Source organism: Macaca fascicularis, chromosome 8 (genome assembly GCF_037993035.2).
Source record: "Macaca fascicularis isolate 582-1 chromosome 8, T2T-MFA8v1.1".
Taxonomy (NCBI): domain Eukaryota; kingdom Metazoa; phylum Chordata; class Mammalia; order Primates; family Cercopithecidae; genus Macaca; species Macaca fascicularis.
In genome coordinates this window covers 57,657,588-57,673,787 of record NC_088382.1, presented here as the reverse complement: position 1 = coordinate 57,673,787, position 16,200 = coordinate 57,657,588, and the positions used below count along the sequence as shown (strand labels likewise).

The 16,200-nt window shown below is 42.8% G+C and overlaps 1 protein-coding gene across 4 annotated transcripts in view; it reads left to right on the top strand.

Annotated features, from left to right (window-relative positions):
* Positions 1–15,974, top strand: part of PRKDC (protein kinase, DNA-activated, catalytic subunit) — a 189,532-nt gene extending 173,558 nt beyond the window's left edge. For 2 of the 4 annotated variants that reach the window (XM_005563280.4, XM_005563279.4), the window contains exons 76-86: positions 10–153; positions 3,655–3,859; positions 5,138–5,205; positions 6,324–6,544; positions 6,668–6,760; positions 9,767–9,856; positions 10,064–10,135; positions 10,203–10,404; positions 10,985–11,173; positions 11,876–12,015; positions 14,716–15,974. In XM_005563280.4, coding sequence (XP_005563337.3) covers positions 10–153; positions 3,655–3,859; positions 5,138–5,205; positions 6,324–6,544; positions 6,668–6,760; positions 9,767–9,856; positions 10,064–10,135; positions 10,203–10,404; positions 10,985–11,173; positions 11,876–12,015; positions 14,716–14,920 — 1,629 coding nt within the window. In that variant the 3' untranslated portion in view covers positions 14,921–15,974. The remainder of the gene's footprint in view (positions 1–9; positions 154–3,654; positions 3,860–5,137; positions 5,206–6,323; positions 6,545–6,667; positions 6,761–9,766; positions 9,857–10,063; positions 10,136–10,202; positions 10,405–10,984; positions 11,174–11,875; positions 12,016–14,715) is intronic. The other 2 variants (XM_005563282.4, XM_005563281.4) reach the window with 1 other exon arrangement.
* The last annotated feature ends 226 nt before the right edge of the window (positions 15,975–16,200 follow it).

Below are 16,200 nucleotides of genomic sequence, written 5' to 3'. Positions count from 1 at the left end.
CCCCAACAGGATTGGAGCAATGATGTAAGAGCTGAACTAGCAAAAACCCCTGTAAATAAAAAAAACATTGAAAAAATGTATGAAAGAATGTATGCAGCGTTGGGTGACCCAAAAGCTCCAGGCCTGGGGGCCTTTAGAAGGAAGTTTATTCAGGTATGGACTGGCACAGCCTGCCTTTATGATAGCAGAATCATTGTGACAGTCAATATTTACATTTAATGATTTAACAGTTCTGGATTTAAAACGTCTGTTGAATGCTTTAGATCTCATGCTTTCTGTGACACACTGATAACATATTTTTAGGTTGGCTGGTAGCATGTGGGTTAGTAGGTAAAACCTCAGAGTTTCATTACATGTTGTTCATGCTCAGATTTTTAGATCTGAAAGTTACATCTAGATTGGTATTTCCAGTTCTTCAGATGGCTTGTGTTAAATAAGCTGATAAGTATTTTCAAGCACTTAGTTCGGGGCACAGTTCTGGGTGCTCAGGATCCAGTCCCCAAATACAAAGGGGTTGTGTGACAAAACTGCTTACCAAGAGCTGTGCCTAGGACAAGTGTGGTAAGTGTGAGATCTTTCAGAGGATGCTGGAGTTGGAAGGAAAACATACCATCATTTGATGGGAATGATGGAGCAAGTAGACTGCAGTCAGCCCAGTTGCCACACCTTTGCAGCCTGCTTGGCTCCTTCTCTCCCTCCTCCATCTGGAGACTTGCCCTTAGGGCTTGGCAGCAGCATCGTTTCTCCTTCAGAGCCTTTCCCAACCCTCCCCCAACTGTGATCTCCAGAAGAGTCGAGTGTTCTTCCTCTCTCACCTAAAACACCTTACTTTACATTCTCTCTGCTTAGCCTGGGTCATACTGACTTTTCTTTCTAGTTTTTGTCAAAATTACTTTTATTCATTAAACCTCAAGAAATTTAAGGGCTTAGATAAGTCTTGGAACTCTTGTTGCCAGAGTTCTCAAGTTCCACTGTGTATAGTGCAAAGGAAGAGCTTTATCCTTTTTTAAATAACTGCTTTATTACGATATAATTCACATGGCCCTTAAGTCATCCATTTAAAGCAGTTTTACGTATATTCACAGAGTCATGAAATCATCACCATATCAATTTTAGCACATTTTCATCGTCACAAAAAGAAACCCAAACCCATTAGCAGCACCGCCTCTACACAGCCTTTGGCCTAGTCTGCCCCCAGCATACTGCTGCCTCAGCCAGTCTGGGCAGCCAGTCTGCACGTTGTCTCTTGTCTCGGAATTCATGGCCACTTTGTTGCTGGAAGCCCTGAGACTGCCTTGCAGGGCTATCCATGGGCAGCACAGTTCTTCCTCCTGCAGCAGCACCTGATCCTGCCCAAGCCTGCAGGGTGCACAGAGGCCTCCTTTGTTCCTTTCAGGCAGGAGATGTGTTTGGAGTTTTATTTCTAGTACCTTAGAAAATTTATCCAGAACTTTCCACCTTGTACCAAATCAAAAATAACTTACATTCTTTCAAAGAATAATCTACCAAAATAAAGTGCCTCAAATATCACTTTAGAGGATCCTTAAGGGCATTATGCCTTTCAGATAATGCTGATTATGTTTGGAAATAGCTAATCTTTCCATGTATTCTAAGAATTGAACATTGTTTCTACTTTTTTCATCCACATCAGTGGATCAAAGAAGAAATCTGTTTTATATATGTCAATTTTCCTATAGTGGATTGTCTTAAAATAGAGCATGTTTCATTTACACCAGATTTATGTTGTGACATTAGTTATAAATTTGGTAAGAACATTTCTAATTAGAGATGATCAGGTAAATCATGACAACTGTTGAGTAACTGCTAGTAATGCTCTTGAGATTTATTTTTTATTTGATATCAGAATTATAATTCAAATAAATATCTAAGTAGAGGCTAATGCAAAGAGATAATTAATATGTTCCAAGGTAGAGTACTTATAATAACTGCTTTTAGGAATAAACATATCTGCTGGGCGCGGTGGCTCATGCCTGTAATCCCAACACTTTGGGAGGCCGAAGCAGACGGATCACAGGGTCAGGAGTTCGAGACCAGTCTGGCCAACATGGTGAAACCTGTCTCTACTAAAAATACAAAACTTAGCTGGGCATGGTGGTGCACGCCTGTAGTCCCAGCTACTCGGGAGGGTGAGGCAAGAGAATGACTTGAACTGGGAGGTGGAGGTCGTAGTGAGCCGAGATAGCGCCACCGCACTCCAGCCTGGGTGACAGAGCAAGACTCTGTCTCAAAAAATAAAAATAAAAATAAAAGATTATTTAAATAATATTTTTTCTGGTTTATTACCCAAAATAATAACTTGAAAGACTCTTACTAAAGAAAGTGGCATTCTTAAATTTTTCTCTTCAGTTGGTATCAAAAATTATAAGCCATTTCTTTCTAGTGAACTACTTCCTTTATTTTATTGTTTTTAACTTTGTTCTTAGTTATTTGTGTCATCATAATGATGTAGAACAGTAACTAGACAATGAGTGCACAGAAGTTAAATGACTTCACCAAGTTTTTAAAGCCCTTATTAGGATTTATTAACTAAAAGTCACTACTAACCATGTTTTTTGTTTTTGAGACCGAGTCTTGATCTGTCGCCCAGGCTGCAGTGTGGTGGCATGATCTCAGCTCACTGCAACCTCCGCCTCCCGGATTCAAGCGATTCTTCTGCCTCAGTCTCTCGAGTAGCTGGGACTACAGGCGCATGCTACCGCACCTAGCTAATTTTTTTTATTTTTAGTAGATACGGGGTTTCACCATATTGGCCAGGGTGGTCTCGAGCTCCTGACGTGATCTGCGCCCCTCAGCTTCCCAAAGTGCTGGGATTACAGGCGTGAGCCACCTCGCCCGGTTAACCATGTCATTTATTTAATTTATTTATTTATTTATTTGAGACGGAGTCTCACTCTGTGACCCAGGCTGGAGTGCAGTGGCACGATCTCGGCTCACTGCAACCTCTGCCTCCCGGGTTCAAGCGATTCTCCTGCCTCAGCCTCCTGAGTAGCTGGGATTACAGGCATGAGCCACCACACCTGGCTAATTTTTTGTATTTTAAGTGGAGACGGGGTTTCACAACGTTGGCCAGGCTCATCTTGAACTCCTGAGCTCAAGTGATCCACCTGCCTCGACCTCCCAAAGTGCTGGAATTACAGGCATTAACCATGTCACTTATAATGGAACACAGGAAACAAAAGGCAAACTCTGGATGTTTTAGAGTATTGAAATATTCAAGGAAAGCAAAACTGTAATTTTTTTTTTTAGAAACAAAGTCTCACTCGGACACCTAGGCTGTAGTGCAGTGGCATGATCATAGTTCACTGACACTTCAGACTCCTGGGCTCAATAGCGATCCTCCCGCTTCAGCCTCCTGAGTAGATGGAACTACATGCACGTGCCATCACACCTGGCTAATGTTTGTTGCCCAGGTTGGTCTCGAACTCCTTGGCTCAAGTAATGCTACTACCTTGGATTCCCAAAGTGCTGGGATTACAGGCATGAGCCACCATGCCCAACCAAGACTATACATCTTAAAAGCAGAGAAGAAACATATATCATTGCGCACTCCATTCATTACACTTATAAGCTTAGAGCCCTTTCCACAGTCCAAACTAAACATCAGTCTTTATAGTAAATTCTTATTAATTTCAGACTTTTGGAAAAGAATTTGATAAACATTTTGGGAAAGGAGGTTCTAAGCTACTGAGAATGAAGCTCAGTGACTTCAATGACATTACCAACATGCTACTTTTGAAAATGAACAAAGACTCAAAACCCCCTGGGAATCTGAAAGAATGTTCGCCCTGGATGAGCGACTTCAAAGTGGAGTTCCTGAGAAATGAGCTGGAGATTCCTGGTGAGTTAACCTCCAGGGGTGACAAAACTGTACTGTCAGGAGCACAGCACTGTGATAACTTGTGGTTTCTGGAATAGTGATACTGGGATATTGACAGTTATCTCTTTTTTTAAGGAATTTTAAAATTCACCAAATTTTTCATCATTAGGAAAATCCATAATTATGAATGAGCACACATTACTAAATGTTTAATGAGATTATAGTTCTTATATTTCTGATTCTGACAAATGTTCAGATTTTCATTTGGTAATAATGGTAAACAGCAATCATAGATTTCCTCTGAACATATTCATTTCATACTTTGCTCCTGAATAACTTTTCTTCAGAAATACAATACAGGTATAGACGCAGATTACTTCCTGGGATGTGTACACAGTTCCATTTAAAGTGACAAGTTAATGATAAGTCACTGACCTGCAGGAAAAATGATAATAATATTAGGGTTAGAGATGCACAGCAAATTGGCCAGATTTCAAGGCGTGACTTTTTCAGAGGAAACCTGTGTAAGTTCCATTTTCTTCACCCCAAATTTGCCAGAGGAGAAAAAAGTTTTAATCTGGTTATTCATGTTCTCATTTCAGTGGGTATAAGAAAAAATATATTTGGAGAAACACTTTTCTTTGTCATTAATAATGACTGTGCAGTTGCATATGGTTCAATTCAAGAAAAACATTTAAATGTAAGCCTTGTCATGTGCAGCTTGATTGGCCTTGAGAATATGCAGTGTTCTAGTCAATGCATCATTTTTCTATTTAGGATTTGTCCATGCTATTAGAATAGAGCGCTAAGTTCCATAATCAGTCAAATTGAGAAATAACTTTTTTTTTTTTTTTTTGAGTTGGAGTCTTGCCGTGTCGCCCAGGCTGGAGTGTAGTGGCGCAATCTCGGCTCACTGCAAGCTGTGCCTCCTGAGTTCACACCATTCTCCTGCCTCAGCCTCCCGAGTAGCTGGGACTACAGGCGCTGCCACCATGCCCAGCTAATTTTTTGTATTTTAAGTAGAGACGGGGTTTCACCATGTAAACCAGGATGGTCTCTATCTCCTGACCTCATGATCCACCCGCCTCGGCCCTCCAAAGTGCTGGGATTACAGGAGTAAGCTGCTGTGCCTGGCCAAGAAATAACATTTTTTAAAAGTCAGTTTCCTTTAAATGAAAACTTTTCAGTAAAAAGTTTTATGTTAGATTGGCTTTTTAAAAAGTAGATCAAGAGACATGTTTTAAAATACAGGCAGTTGTCTAACAAGCTGTTCCTAAGCAAGGCTCTGGTTTGTTTTAGGTCAGTATGACGGTAGGGGAAAGCCGTTGCCAGAGTACCACGTGCGAATCGCCGGGTTTGATGAGCGGGTAGGTGTGAGGGTGTGTGACCCAGTCCCTGTCCTGATGAACGTTCTTCAGATACGAGAATGATCTGTTTGCCTTTAGTAAATAAGAGACAACAGCCCATGTTGATCACAGATATATCGAGTTTAACGTATTTACTGAGATGGAGTCTTGCCCTGTTGCTTGGGCTGGAGTGTAATGGTGCAATCTCGGCTCACTGCAACCTCTGCCTCCCGGGTTCAAATGATTCTCCTGCCTCAGCTTCCCAAGTAGCTGGGATTACAGGCGTGTGCCATCACGCCCAGCTGTTTTTTGAGTTTTTAGTAGAGACAGGATTTCACCATGTTGACCAGGCTGGTCTTGAACTCCTGACCTCGTGATCCATCCACCTCTGCCTCCCCAAAGTGCTGGGATTACAGGTGTGAAACAGTGCGCCTGGCCTTTTTTTTTCTTCTTTGTTTGAGACAAGAGTCTCACTCTGTCACCCAGGCTAGAGTGCAGTGGTGCATTCTCAGCTCATTGCAACCTCCACACCCTGGGTTCAGGCGATTCTCCATGTCTCAGCCTCCCTAGTAGCTGGGATACAAGTGTGCGCCACCACAACTGGCTAATTTTTGTATTTTTAGTAGAGACAGGGTTTCACCATGTTGACCAGACTGGTCTCGAACTCCTGACCTCAGGTGATCTACCCGCCCCATCCTCCCAAAGTGCTGAGATTGCAGGCATGAGCCACCACTCCCGGCCCTGAGTTTCTTAATATAATGTCTCCAGTGTTTGAACAACAATTCTATTTAAGATACCATAAACTCAAAGAGTAAGCTGTGTGTGAGTATCCACTATAAAATATGTGTAGCATTAGCTTACCACTGTAGAAAGTTTGCATGTTGGCTGTTGCTGCTTGCTAAGGGTATCCACATTCATAAGCAAGTATTTATAACCAGGAATACAACATTTCTGCAGGCACAGTAGTCAGGCACAAGCAGGTAGCAGGAATTCGTTGCTGGCCTGAACGCTCTGCTCTTCTTTGGCACTGTCTTCAGAGGGCAGCCCCGCGGAGGAATGCTCACAGCCAGTGTGGCTTTTCCCTCTGAGTTTGACACGTCACTAGCCTGTGCCCTGAGGTGACATTCTGATTTTTGAAGGTGACAGTCATGGCGTCTATGCGAAGGCCCAAGCGCATCATCATCCGTGGCCACAATGAGAGGGAGCACCCTTTCCTGGTGAAGGGTGGCGAGGACCTGCGGCAGGACCAGCGTGTGGAGCAGCTCTTCCAGGTCATGAATGGGATCCTGGCCCAAGACTCCGCCTGCAGCCAGAGGGCCCTGCAGCTGAGGACCTACAGCGTGGTGCCCATGACTTCCAGGTAACTGCCAGGCTGCTCCCAGCCAGTAGGCTGCTGCACATTGCTTGGCGTCCACGGGACTGTTTTTCTAGTGAAGAAAGAGCAGTTTGGGTTTACTCGTTAACCTTTTATTCTCCCTTTCAGGTTAGGATTAATTGAGTGGCTTGAAAATACTGTTACCTTGAAGGACCTTCTTTTGAACACCATGTCCCAAGAGGAGAAGGCGGCTTACCTGAGGTAAGGGCGGCCACACGCCCTGCTCCCCCAGCAGTCGCCTCCCCTCACTTCTCCAGTGGCAGGTCGGGGCCGTGACAGGCGCGCTCGAGAGCCCACACTGCCTGCCCCGCAGTCTGCTGGCTGGGTCAATAAACCAAATGGAGTGCTGGCTGCTAACCAGTAGTTGCAGATATTTTACCATAATACAAAATATATGTTAACTTTGGGTGGGGGGAAGAAAAATTGTTGAAGGAAATAATAATAAAATTAGCAGATAACATGTAGTAAAACATTTTCTGTGGGATAGGCACTGTTCTCAATTTTTAACGTGTATGAACCAATTTACTTCTCACCAACAACCTACAAGGTAAGTGAGTATTATTATCACTGCTATACAGATGAGGAAGCTGAGGCCCAGAAAGGTCAAGTAACCTGTCCTGTGTCACTTAGCCTGTAAAGTGGAGTAGCTGGGATTACTAGTCATGATATGGATGCTTTTTTATTTTTCTTTATCCTTTTCTCTATTTTCCAAGTTTTCTACAATTAACATGTATATTAACCACAAGTTTTTTTTATTTCCTTTTTGTTTTTGTAAAAAAAAAAATAAGGACAACGTGAGAAACATTTTGAGGGTTGACAGATTTTGACAACCGAAGTTGACAGGTTTGGGTGACGAAGCTGTAGGATGAAGGAACAGCTTCAGGGCCTCTTTCTCTTTGATGTCCTCTGATTCTTTCCTAAAAAGTTTTTAAATAGGAGCAGTGTTCCCTTCAGTCAGGAAAGATTTCTGAAAAAATCAAACGTATTCTTATCAAACTCATATTCCCAGGTGATAATTACTCTACAGGGCAGTGTTCACCAACTTTTAGTTCCAGACATTTGAGTCCTTTGCTTAGAATTGTTTCTACTTTCCCTGGAATACGGGGCAACTGATGAGCATGCTTCCTGGAGTCTCACAAATTCAGATCTGGCCCTGGCACTGAGCCTCTGCCTGACAATGCAGGTGCCAAGCAAGTGTCGCCTTTCCTGTGGTACCTGTCTGCATTTGTGGGACGGGATGGTAGCGTGGAACCACACAGGGTTGATATAGGTACCAGGAGAATTGAAAGCACCTTACATAATGGAATTATGTAAATAATTTCCAACTGCCTTTTTACAGGGCACTTCCAGTACCCATTATTAAAATCCTTGCTATTATTTTCTTAATTCAGCATGTTACAGTGTTTTGATTTTTTGAGACAGTGTCTCTGTCGCCAGACTGGAGTGCGGTGGTGTGACCTCGGCTTACTGCAATCTCCGCCTCCCGGGTTCCAGCAATTCTCCTGCCTCAGCCTCCCGAGTAGCTGGGATTACAGGCGTGCGCCACCATGCCCAGCTAATTTTTGTATTTAGTAGAGATGGGTTTTCACCATGTTGGCCAGGATGATCTTGATCACTTGACCTCATGATCTGCCCTCCTTGGCCTTCTAAAGTACTGGGATTACAGGCCTGAGCTACTGCGCCCAGCCTACGGTTTTATAACCTAAGAATTTTCATCTCACTTTAAACTAGGAGGAGAGAATTTTAAGATGGAGGGGACTACTTTTAAAGTTAACTTTAGTAGCAACTTAGAAAAGATTTATTTCACCTGAAGTGATTGAATTGCTAAGTCACACATGAAGCTGTTCTGTCTTTAGATTTTATTGGGAAAACTTGTTAAAGCTTTCCTTACAAAAGTACCTGAACATACGTATATAACATTGTTTCCCACTGCCCAGGTGCTGCCTTTTTCCTAGGAAACACTGAAAACAGCTTTTCAAGTTCACTTAAGCATCCATTGTCATTTAAGAAAATACTTTCTCATAGGAGTGCAGAAGGTTATTGGAAGAAAAAGAAAAAATATTTTCTCATATTTACTATGGATTGTGTGTATATCTACATGTTGGAGATATGAAGAAAGATGTGGCACTGGCCAGGCGCAGCAGCTTACGCCTGTAATCCCAGCACTTTGGGAGGCCGAGGTGGGCGGATCGCCTGACGTCAGGAACTCAAGACCAGTCTGGTCAAGATGGCGAAACCCTGTCTCTACTGAAAATACAAAAATTAGCTGGGCGTATTGGCGGGCGCCTGTAATCCCAGCCACTTAGGAGGCTGAGGCATGAGAATTGCTTGAACCCAGGAGGTGGAGGTTGCAGCAAGCTGAGATTGCACCGCTGCACTCCAGCCTGGGCGACAGAGTCTCAAAAGAAAGAAAAAGTGACCGGGCGTGGTGGCTCACGCCTGTAATTCCAGCACTTTGGGAGGCTGAGGCGGGCAGATCACGAGGTCAGGCATTCAAGACCAGCCTGGCCAACATGGTGAAAACCCGTCTCTACTGAAAATACAAAAATTAGCTGGACGTGGTGGCATTTGCCTGTAATCCCATCTAGTCAGGAAGCTGAGGCAGGAGAATCGCTTGAATCCAGGAGGCGGAGGTTACAGTGGGCCGAGATCGCACCACTGCACTCGCCTGGCGACAGAGCGAGACTTCATCTCAAAAAAAAAAAAAAGAAAAAGAAGTGGAAGTGGTCTAAATAAGGATAAAAACAGACATAATCCATCTTTAGCAAAACTGTGTGGGCTTTTTGGCTGTGGTAGTGACATGGCCCGAGGCTTCCAGCAGCTGCCTGTTGTGCTGTCGCCCTCTTGTTATGGTTCTTTCTAGGTCAAAGTTGCAGAATTGCATGCCTGGTTAATAAACAGTTATGTTTAGTTCATCTTACTCCTCTCTATGTCAGTGGGAAATTTATTGTATTTAATGGTTTTGTACCTAAATTTTTCGTAGGCAATAGCTTGGATTTCTTTAGGAGTAATTAAGCATGAATAATGGTATATTGAAATTCAAGATCCAGAGTAATGTGGGTTCAGTATTAATATTGAATATGGTTAAAAGTCATATTTTTTCCTGCTGCTTTGCTATTTTTCAGTGACTTCTTGGTGATCTTTGTCTTTGAAATCACATAATGCTAAAATCTTCCTAATTCCGATTCCCCTTTTCTCACTTACTAGTGATCCCAAGGCACCGCTGTGTGAATATAGAGATTGGCTGACAAAAATGTCAGGAAAACATGATGTTGGAGCTTACATGCTAATGTATAAGTAAGTTTGGTTTTGATTTTCCTTTGTATTAGTTAGTTTGTTCTTCTGCGAATTGCATGTTTTCTTTTGATTCTTAGAAAGCTTTGCCTCAGAGAGATCATCAAGGTTATTTGATATTTGAGTCTCAGTATAAACAAAAAGTTTTAAAATTTAAATTTTAAGTCAGAGAATTTTTTCTAATTAGATGTTTCTATTATTAAATCATAGGGGAGCTAATCGTACTGAAACAATCACCTCTTTTAGAAAACGAGAAAGTAAAGTGCCTGCCGATCTCTTAAAGTAAGTACCCTTCTGCCCTCACCCTTAGCAGGATCACAGCAGCCGCACAGCTGTGTCTCTCTTGCAGGCGGGCCTTTGTGAGGATGAGTACAAGCCCCGAGGCTTTCCTGGCACTCCGCTCCCACTTTGCCAGCTCTCATGCTCTGATATGCATCAGCCACTGGATCCTCGGGATTGGAGACAGACATCTGAACAACTTTATGGTGGCCATGGAGACTGGCGGCATGATTGGGATCGACTTTGGGCATGCATTTGGATCCGCTACACAGGTGCGCTTGCTGTGCTCTCGTGATCCTGGGCGAGGCGAGAGTCATCATAGGACTTTCAACACCCTCCAGAAATAGACAGTTTTTAAGGAAAAACAACATATTAGGTTCGTTTTGTCATGGTCATTGATTGCAGAAAGGGATAATCACTTCGTTCAGCCTTGTTCAGTCAGGTCACAGAAGTCATGGTGATCAATGATATCATCAGAACCGGGAATCAAATGTGTTCGCAGGTCAAAGGAAGACTCTAAGGAAGTTTTAGGAAGCCCCATAATAAAAATGTCTGGTAAAAAATGTGATACAGATCTTTTCTCTGGTTAACCTCTGAATGTTTGGATCCATCCTTCTCAATATCTGCGGCCTGTATCCTGCGCACGTGGGTTTTGCGCTGAGGGATAATGCAAGCTAAGGTGGTTACTCCTGAGTGTAGGAACTCACATCTGTGTAGCTGATTTCAAGGGAAGCAGAGTCTATATTGTTACTAAATGTGAACAGTAACTATGAGAGGTTGCTGCCGTTTGTGCTCGGTACTTTGAGAGTTCTGGCTTACATATTCTGCTGCTTGCCTTTTTTTCTTGTTTAGTTTCTGCCAGTCCCTGAGTTGATGCCTTTTCGGCTAACTCGCCAGTTTATCAATCTGATGTTACCAATGAAAGAAATGGGCCTTATGTACAGCGTCATGGTACACGCGCTCCGGGCCTTCCGCTCAGACCCTGGCCTGCTCACCAACACCATGGATGTGTTTGTCAAGGAGCCTTCCTTTGACTGGAAAGTAGGTTTTGTTTCATGTGCACTTTTCACTTTTGTGACAGTGTCCCTGTGATCGAGCTGGTATCTCCCGTGTATGATGGAAGTGCATTGAGTCATGTTGATGAAAATATTTACATTATTTTGTACAGCATTTCTCAAAATTAGTATTTAGGATTGTCTGGCTTGAAAACCAGAGGCCGGGCCCAGTGGTTCACGCCTATAATCCCAAAACTTTGGGAGGCAGAGACGGGAGGATCACCTGAGGTCAGGAGTTGGAGACCAGCCTGGCCAACATGGTGAAACCCTGTCTCTACTAAAAATACAGAAATTAGCTTGGTGTGGTAACGCACGCCTATAATCCCCGTTCCTTGGGAGGCTAAGGCAGGAGAATGGCTTGAAACTGGGAGGCAGAGGTTGCAGTGAGCCAAGATCACGCCACTGCACTCCAGCCTGGGCGACAAGAGCGAAACTCTGCCTCAAAAAAAAAAAAAAAAGTTAAGAGGCAAAACCTTTATTTGGAGAAATAAGGGGCCTGCTGAGGCCCCTCGTCTCGTGATGTGTGCACCATGGAGTCTATATGAACAGCTTTGTAGCTGTAGACAATAAAGCAAGGCTGCTCCTGGTTATAGATGTTTGTTTAAGATCATTACTGGATTTAATCTGTTTGGACATGATTGTATGTACCATTATAATCAGCCGGGAAAATCATATTCTTTTCTTTTAGAATTTTGAACAGAAAATGCTGAAAAAAGGAGGATCATGGATTCAAGAAATAAATGTTGCTGAAAAAAATTGGTATCCCCGACAGAAAATATGTTACGCTAAGAGAAAGTTAGCAGGTGCCAATCCAGCAGTCATTACTTGGTAAGATTTTTATATGTGGAAAAAACTAACGGACTACCAACATGCTACTGTTTCTCGAGGAACCAACATATGTACAAAGTGCTGAGCACTTGATATTCTGTTAGCATGACTTCTCTGCTTTCATTGAGGAGGAAAGCAGGGCTTAGAGAGGCTGACTTCCTGAAAGCCAGGGCGAGGCCTGCAACTGTGACGTATGTCTTCAGGCTTACACTCAGTCCCTGGAACAGTGGTGCCAATTGGAGAAACAGAAGGTGTGCTCTTAGGCCAGAATATTGTTATATGCATGAGGAGACTTAGGTTTTAAATTTGCTTTTGTCCTTTTTAGGGCATTTGACCCTGATGGACATAGTACCTAGGTATGAAAAGCACGGTGTGGACTTGTTAGATGAGACTCCAATTTGAGTTGGCTTTTAGGTTAGCTTTAAAATTTTTTCTTGTTGAGGTCTAAAGCAAATATAAATTTATGGAGATGATTCACAGGAAGGAAAAAAGTTGGACTTTAGAATTAAGTAATAGTGGCAGTCTGTGGTCAACTTATTTTTGACAAGGGTGCCAAGACCATTCAGTGACCTTTCCAACAAATAGCACTGGCAAAAGAATGAAGTTAGGTCCCTGTTTCACACCATGTGGAAAAATTAATTCAGAATGGATCAAAGAGCTAAATGCAAGAGTCAAAACTATAAAACACTTAGTAGTAGGAGTAAATCAGCTGGGCGTGGTGACTTACGCCTCTAATCCCAACACTTTGGGGAGGCCAAGGCGAGTGGATCACTTGAGGTCAGGAGTTCGAGACCACCCTGGCCATCAAGGTGAAACCCCGTCTCTACTGAAAATACAAAAATTAGCTGGGCATGGTGATGCGCACCTGTAATCCCAGCTATTAGGAAGGCTGAGGCAGGACAATGACTTGAACCCCGGGAGGTGGAGGTTGCAGTGAGCCAAGATGGCGCCACTGTACTCCAGCCTGGGCGACAAAGCGAGACTCTGTCTTAAAAAAAAAAAAAAATAGGAATAGGAGTAAATCATCCTGACCTTGGATTTTGTTGTGATACTTGCCATTTTTTAGGTATGACACTGAAAGCACAAGGAAGAAACAAATACATACATTGGACTTCATCAAAATTAAACAATTTTGTGCTTCACAGAATGCTATCAGGAAAGTGTTTCAGCCTTTAGAATGGGATAAAATAGCCGGGCGCGGTGGCTCAAGCCTGTAATCCCAGCACTTTGGGAGGCCGAGACGGGCGGATCACGAGGTCAGGAGATCGAGACCATCCTGGCTAACACGGTGAAACCCCGTCTCTACTAAAAATACAAAAAACTAGCCAGGCGAGGTGGCGGGCGCCTGTAGTCCCAGCTACTCAGGAGGCTGAGGCAGGAGAATGGCGTAAACCTGGGAGGTGGAGCTTGCAGTGAGCTGAGATCCGGCCACTGCACTCCAACCTGGGCGACAGAGCGAGACTCCGTCTCAAAAAAAAAAAAAAAAAAAAAAAAAAGGGATAAAATATTTGCAAGTCATATATCTGATAAGGGACTTGTATCTAGAATACATTTTAAAACTCTTAGAGCCTAATAGTAGATCGACAATTAAAAATGGTCAGGGCTGGGCTCAGTGGCTCACGCCTGTAATCTCAGCTACTAGGGAGGCTGAGGCAGGAGGATCACTTGAACCCAGGAGGCAGAGGTTGCAGTGAGCCGAGATCGTGCCATTGCACTCCGGCCTGGGTGACAGAGCAAGACCCTGTCTCAAAAAAAAAAGATCAAAAGACTTGAACTAACATTTCTCTAATGAAAATATACAAATGGCCAATAAGCGCATGAAAAAATGCTCAGCATCACTAGTCATCAGGGAAATCCAAGTGAGATACTACCTCACACCTGCTAAGATGGCTATTGTTTAATTAATTAATTTTTGAGACAAAGTCTTGCTCTGTCACCCAGGCTCACTGCAACCTCCACCTCCTGGGTTCAAGTAATCCTCCTGTCCCAGCCTCCTGAGTAACTGGAATTACAGGTGCATGCTACCACACCTGGTAATTTTTGTATTTTTAGTAGAAATGGGGTTTCGCCATGTTGGCCAGGCTGGTCTTGAACTCCTGACCTCGGGTGAGCCACCACGCCTTGCCAGATGGCTATAATTTTAAAATGGGGCTAATGCAGTGGCTCATACCTGTAATCCCAGCACTTTGGGAGGCCAAGGCAGGAGGATAACTACATCCCAGGAGTTCAAGTCTAGCCTGGGCAATATAGCAAGACCCTGTCTCTACCAAAAATTTTTAAAACTTTCTTTTTTTTTTTAATTAAAAAGAAAGGAATCTAACAAATGTTGAGGATGTAGAGAAGGTGGACTCCTCATACTCTGCTGGTGGGAGTGGGAAAGGGTGCATCTGCTGTGGGAAGGTGGCAGTTCTTCACAAAGTTAAACATAGAGTTATCATTGTGAACCCAGCAATGCCACTCCTAGGTGAATCCTAGGAATTCATTCAGGAGAAGTGAAGGCTTACATTCACACAAAAACTTGAGCAGCATAATTCTTGTTCTGTTTTCCTACAGATCCAATCTTTTACTGAAAGGTTATAAGCCACAGAAAAGACTCTGTGAGTGATGACATGGGGAATGTGTTTGGATAGGATCACTAGGAATGCAGGCAACAAAGGAAAATAACACATGCTTTGTGTTTTCTGTTTGTTCTTTTTCCAGTGATGAGCTGCTACTGGGTCACGAGAAGGCGCCTGCTTTCAGAGACTATGTGGCTGTGGCACGAGGAAGCAAAGATCACAACATTCGTGCCCGAGAACCAGAGGGTGGGCTTTCAGAAGAAACTCAAGTGAAGTGCTTGATTGACCAGGCAACAGACCCCAACATCCTTGGCAGAACCTGGGAAGGATGGGAGCCCTGGATGTGAGGTCTGTGGGAGTCTGCAGATAGGAGGTGTTACATTGTTTAAAGAATCTACTATACTTTGGTTGGCAGTAATCCATGAGCTGATTTTCCTGAAGCACTAAAGAGAAATCCCTTTCGTGCTACAGTTTTATAGCATGAGTTTAAATCAAGATTATGAGTAAATGTATATGGGTTAAGTCAAAGATAAGGTTATAGTAACATCAAAGGTTAGGTGAGGTTTATAGAAAGATACATAGCCAGGCTTACCAAAGTATTAAGTCAAGAATATAGTATGTGATCAGCTTTCAAAGCATTTACAAGTGCTGCAAGTTAGTGAAACAGCTGTCTCCATAAACAGGAAATGTGAGAAACCTTGGAATGCCCTCTGGTTCTGGCACATTGGAAAGCACACTCAGAAGGCTTCATGGCCAAGATTTTGGGAGAGTAAAGCTAAGTATAGTTGATGTAACATTGTAGAAGCAGCATAGGAACAATAAGAACAATAGGTAAAGCTCTAATTATGGCTTATATTTAGAAATGACTGCATTTGATATTTTAGGATATTTTTCTAGGTTTTTTCCTTTCATTTTATTCTCTTTTAGTTTTGACATTTTACGGTAGATTTGCTCTCTAGAAGGGAACGTCTTTATTTAGGAGGGTAAAAATTTTGGTCATAGCATTCACTTTTGCTATTCCGATCTACAACTGGAAGATACATAAAAGTGCTTTATGCATTGCAAATTTGGGATAACTTCAAAAATCCCATGGTTGATGTTAGGGATAGCACTAAGCATTTTAGTTCCAGGAGAATAAAAGAAATTCCTATTTGAAATGAATTCCTCATTTGGAGGAAAAAAAAGCATGCATTCTAGCACAAGATCAAATTATGGAATACAAAAGTGGCTCCTTCCCATGTGCAGTCCCTGTCCCCCTGCAGTCCTCTGCACACCCGAACTGTTTCTGATTGGCTTTTAGCTTTTTGTTGTTGTTTTCTCCTTCTAACACTTGTATTTGGAAACTCTTCTGTGATTTTGAGAAGTATACTCTTGAGTGTTTAATAAAGTTTTTTTCCAAAAGTAGTGTGTATCTCTTTTAAGCAGTTTAAAGAGCAAAATATTCATCTTACAAAATAGTTTATTATACTACTTGCCTAGTTTGTTCTGATAAATGCGGGTTAAATGCGTTATGGCATTTAAAATAAACATTAATGTCCAGGCACACTGGGAGGCCAAGGCAGGAAGATTGCTTGAACTCCTTGAGCCCAGGGGTTAAAGACCAAGAGGGCAACATAGTGAGATCCCA